This window comes from Oncorhynchus clarkii, chromosome 12, assembly GCF_045791955.1.
Source record: "Oncorhynchus clarkii lewisi isolate Uvic-CL-2024 chromosome 12, UVic_Ocla_1.0, whole genome shotgun sequence".
NCBI lineage: Eukaryota > Metazoa > Chordata > Actinopteri > Salmoniformes > Salmonidae > Oncorhynchus > Oncorhynchus clarkii.
Window position 1 is genome coordinate 87,422,273 of NC_092158.1, and position 5,155 is coordinate 87,427,427.

Below are 5,155 nucleotides of genomic sequence, written 5' to 3' on the forward strand. Positions count from 1 at the left end.
AGTATTATGGATGTATTAAGCTCATTCCACATGGTTTTACTGATTCATCTCTGAAGATGTAAACCCACTCCTGGGAAAGGTTGAAAAAAGCACTATGCAATGTGTTCAATAAGGCCATATTGATCCAGATAGTTAACTGTTTAGATATTATTATCCAAATACCTACATGTGTATCAACACAAGAGTAAATATTGTGTTAATATAAAAATACTTGTATCAGTATGAATATAATTTGTTTTTATGTTACCACAGTATGTTTTCCACATTTACAGTACTGCATAGTGGGCTACAATGAAGGTGGTCCAACTATTCACACAAAGGGGGAAAAGGTGTCAACACGCGCCTTGCGCACCACACGCGCACAGCACAGGTATTTTGCCGGAGGTCCCTGCTCGAGCCTGCTGCTGCTACGGACTTTTTAATATTTTCATCAGAACTGTAACTCGCCTGGGATTTGCTGTCGGGGTAGACTAGCCACTGTAATTCATGTAGTTAGATTTTAAGTAATAGGGTTCAAATACCACCTAATCTCTCCAGACTATTAAACGTTGCGGACTGACGGAGTTCTTCACTGCAGCAACACTCCGCACTGACCACACGTCTTCCTGACCGTTTAATCACATTTGACTTTACATTTCAACTTAATTTCTCCCTTTGGCTTTGTCATTTATGACCATTTAATAGTTTTGCACTCATCGGGAAAATTTGCTAACTTCGACGCTCCTCGGATCTTGTTTTATTTCTTCGGGATCCTTGTGAAAGTCCCGTTACGCGCTGGATATGTGGTGGATGTTGTTTCCTCGATGGATCTGGTTTCTCTTTGGACAGTGCTACGTCTTGCTCCTGATCATAGACAGCTGTGTGAGGGTGAAAGCGATGCCAATGTCCATGCCCAACAAAGTGGTGTACTCTCACGCGGGCATGTGCCCCAACGAGATGAACCCCAACCTGTGGGTGGACGCCATGAGCACCTGTATGCGCGAGTGCGAGTTGGACCGGGTGAGTTTCTGGGATCAGTTTTCCTCGCGGGCTGGAGACAAATAGGGGACACTTTAGTCTGTCAAAAGTTTCTCTACATAAAGTTTCTGCAATTTAATTCATGGAATGAAAGGTGGAGATAAGTGGGACATGCGCACTGCGCACTGTTTTTGGCCATTCAAATTCATTTGTGACCACATTGCCTCTGTTGTTTATTCCTGAATTTCTCTTTGAATTAGATTGAAGATCTCCTCAATCAGATACGTGTTCATAGACTACAGTTTTTGGAAATAGCAGACACTGGTGTATATGCCCACAATATTACATTTGTTGTCAACAGATTGTTCACCTAGACAGCTCAATAATTCAAACCAGCAACCTTTCAGTTACTGACCCAACACTCTTAACCGGTAGGCTACCTGACCATACCAGTTACTGACCCAACACTCTTAACCGCTAGGCTACCTGACCATACCAGTTACTGACCCAACACTCTTAACCGCTAGGCTACCTGACCATACCAGTTACTGACCCAACACTCTTAACCGCTAGGCTACCTGACCATACCAGTTACTGACCCAACACTCTTAACCGCTAGGCTACCTGACCATACCAGTTACTGACCCAACACTCTTAACCGCTAGACTACCTGACCATACCAGTTACTGACCCAACACTCTTAACTGCTAGGCTACCTGACCATACCAGTTACTGACCCAACACTCTTAACCGCTAGGCTACCTGATCATACCAGTTACTGACCCAACACTCTTAACCGCTAGGCTACCTGCCACCCATGAATATTGAATCTAATAACTTTTAATTACTCTGCATTATGAGATATTGAGAAGTAAGCATGTAAAATGTATAGCCTACAATACCAACCTCACATTGCATAGTATTGTTTCATTACATTAGAAAGTGCATCACTCTCAAGTTCCTTAACATCCTATATGTTCCCTGAGTGCATAATGAACTGAAACATGCTGATCCTAACAGAACACCTCCCATGTATCCCCTATCACCCCCAAGGACTGTGAAAACTTTGAGAAATGCTGCAACAACGTGTGTGGGAACAAGAGCTGTGTGGCGGCGCGCTACATGGACATTAAGGGCAAGAAGGGGCCGGTTGGCATGCCAAAAGGGGTCAAGTGTGACAAGTTCATGTGTACGCAGCAGGGCTCCGAGTGTGACATCTGGGAGGGCCAGCCCGTGTGTAAGTGCCGGGACCGCTGTGAGAGAGAGCCCCACTTCACATGTGCCTCAGACGGTATGACCTACTACAACAAGTGTTACATGGATGCAGAGGCCTGCTCCAAGGGCATCTCTATCTCTGTGGTCACCTGCAGGTAAACAGGAAACATCTATGTATAGACTCCCATATTAATCACATGTTAACAGAAAAGTTCTGAATAGACTGCGGTGTTTACTGTTTTGTTGTGCTATGACTGCTTTGTTATGTTGATATCCATCTCTATGGTAACAGGAACTGAAAATGAATAGATGGGATTCTGAATTATAACTGTAGACATAATAACCCTATATTTCTGTATTTGTATGAGATCTGTATTCCTCTGTAGATACACAGGAGTAATGCTCACTCAATCTAGCGTTTCACTTAGCTTTTGTTTTATGCATTTGAGTTTCTTGTACCAACCTTTGTCTATCACACACCCAGCTCAAGGTAGATTACATTACTGTGGTAACTCATCTATTCTTCTCTCTCTGACATCACCTCTGCAGGTACCACCTCACCTGGCCAAACACCAGCCCGTTGCCCATGGAGACCACCCTGCGGCCAACCACTGCCCTCCTTGAGACCACCCCCCCGGCTGACATCCATCCTCCAATGATGCTCAGCAACCCCACTCAGCAGGCTGTGTTCGTGGGCGAGACAGCCAGCTTCCTGTGCGAAGTGTCAGGTAAGCCCAGTCCGGAGGTGACCTGGGAGAAGCAGCTGGAGGGCAAGGAGAACACAGTGATGAGGCCCAATCACGTGCAGGGGAACGTAGTGGTCACCAACATCGGCCAGCTGGTCATCTACAATGCCCAGCAACAGGACGCCGGCATCTACACCTGCACGGCCAAAAACCTGGGGGGGTCTGTGACCTCCCACTACCCACTGTCGGTGATCCAGAGAGACACAGGCCAGAAGGAGGGTGAGGTAGGGAATGCCACCAACCCATTCCCATTCCCCGCCGAAGAGTGCCTGAAGGGGCCGGACAGTGACGACTGTGGGGAGGAGAGCATAAGCTGGTACTACGAAGCCAAGAGGAACAATTGCTTCACCTTCACCTACAGCCAGTGCAACAAGAACCGCAACCACTTTGACAGCTACGAGACATGCATGTTGTCGTGCGGGGCAGAGCTGTCGGCTCCCTGCTCTCTCCCCAGCCTGCAGGGACCCTGTAAGGCCTACGAGCCCCGCTGGGCCTACAGCAGCACCCTCAAACAGTGCCAGTCCTTCATCTGGGGCGGCTGTGGAGGCAATGAAAACAACTTTGAATCCAAAGAGGCCTGCGAGGAGATGTGTCCTTTTCCGAAGAACCATAACTGTAAGATGTGTAAACCGCGGGGCAAGATGGTGACCAGCTTCTGCAAGAGCGACTTCATAATCCTGGGGCGCGTGACAGAGTTGCCTGAAGAACAGGACTCGGGCCACGCCCTGATCACCGTGGAGGAGATCCTAAAGGACGAGAAAATGGGCCTCAAGTTCTTCGGCCAGGAACCCTTGGAGGTGACCTTGATGAACATGGACTGGAACTGCCCGTGCCCCAACATCACCATGGCCAACGGGCAGCTCATCATCATGGGAGACGTCCACAACGGCATGGCCGTGCTGCAGCCCGACAGCTTCGTGGGGAGCTCCACCGCACGCAGGGTCAGGAAGCTCCGAGAGGTCATTCACAAGAAAACCTGTGATTTTCTCAAAGAGTTCCCAACAAACCAGTAGTTACTCTCTGAGAGATCCCCACTATCCTGTACAAGAGCTGTCTATATCAAGAAAAGCAAACTGGTTCTAGCATCCAGTAGTAGCTATTGTCTGAGATTTCCCCACTATCCAGTAGGGAAGATATCTAGAAGAGTAGACTGGGACTTTTTCAAAGTTTCTTACCATTCAGTAGCCGGATGATGGCTTTGGTTGATTATTGCTTTCTCCTTCTCCTAAAGGTGGGGACTGAACCAATACCTTAACACTGATCCGGCAAGCTGTTTCCCTACCCATGACCTTCTCTTTAGTTTCCACAGAAGACACATTTTGTATGCATTTTGTCATATTTTCCACTGGCTATCTCCTTCACTCAGATGTTCCCCATATACAGTAGATATCTAGAAGATCCATGACTTTCTCAGATGACGGCTGCTGTTAGCTGATTCCAGATTCTCGTCTCTCTCCTTCACTCTGAAGTTTGGACATTAAGTGTTGGGGCTCCTCTGTACTATGGAAATGGCTGGAGGTACCTGTATATTTAAAACAACGACAGATTTATACTTTGTGTGGATTCACTTTCTGAAAGGAGAGCTAATTGTCCGTATATAGTACTGTAGTGGTGACTTATATCAAGCGCTTACCTTGGAAATATTTTAGTTAAACTAAAATGGCTCTTTGAATAATATTTTTAATTCAAATGTTTTATCTTGGTATGAATGTACTAATGCCTGACAGATAGCTAAACTCTGTGCCTTGGTTAATATGAATGTACTAATGCCTGACAGATAGCTAAACTCTGTGCCTTGGTTAATATGAATGTTATATTATGTTGACTTAAAGTATCTATGCTATCCTGAAAGAGACATTTTGTAATATATATTCTGAGTGCTTGAGCTCACGATAATGTCATGTAAAGCTCGTGGATCAAACAACTCCTTTGATTCCACTAGAAACCACTTTGTAGTCCATGATTGCTTATACAGTATATGAACTTCTGTTCTTAACATCCTATTTATTTTTTATCCCCTCCTTTTAGAGCTACACCCAATTCAATAATGGACAGACTTATGTTATGTTATTTTGTAAATCCAAATGATAAAGATGTTCATAACACAATGGTAAAGAAATAAAAATGAACCTTTGAAAGAATATCCACTTCTTATCTCTGTGTTGCGCTATGCTTCTATACCTGTAAAATGACTGACAGCAGGTGTCTGTCTGCCAGTCTGTCTGTCTGTCTGTCTG

At 45.5% G+C, this 5,155-nt stretch overlaps 1 protein-coding gene across 1 annotated transcript; it reads left to right on the forward strand.

Moving 5' to 3' along the window:
- The first annotated feature begins 514 nt into the window (after positions 1–514).
- On the forward strand, positions 515–4,683 carry LOC139422341 (WAP, Kazal, immunoglobulin, Kunitz and NTR domain-containing protein 2-like). Its single transcript, XM_071173541.1, has 3 exons — positions 515–999; positions 2,011–2,327; positions 2,722–4,683. The coding sequence occupies exons 1-3, from the start codon at positions 781–783 to the stop codon at positions 3,929–3,931; spliced, it is 1,746 nt and encodes a 581-aa protein (XP_071029642.1). The 5' UTR covers positions 515–780; the 3' UTR covers positions 3,932–4,683.
- The last annotated feature ends 472 nt before the right edge of the window (positions 4,684–5,155 follow it).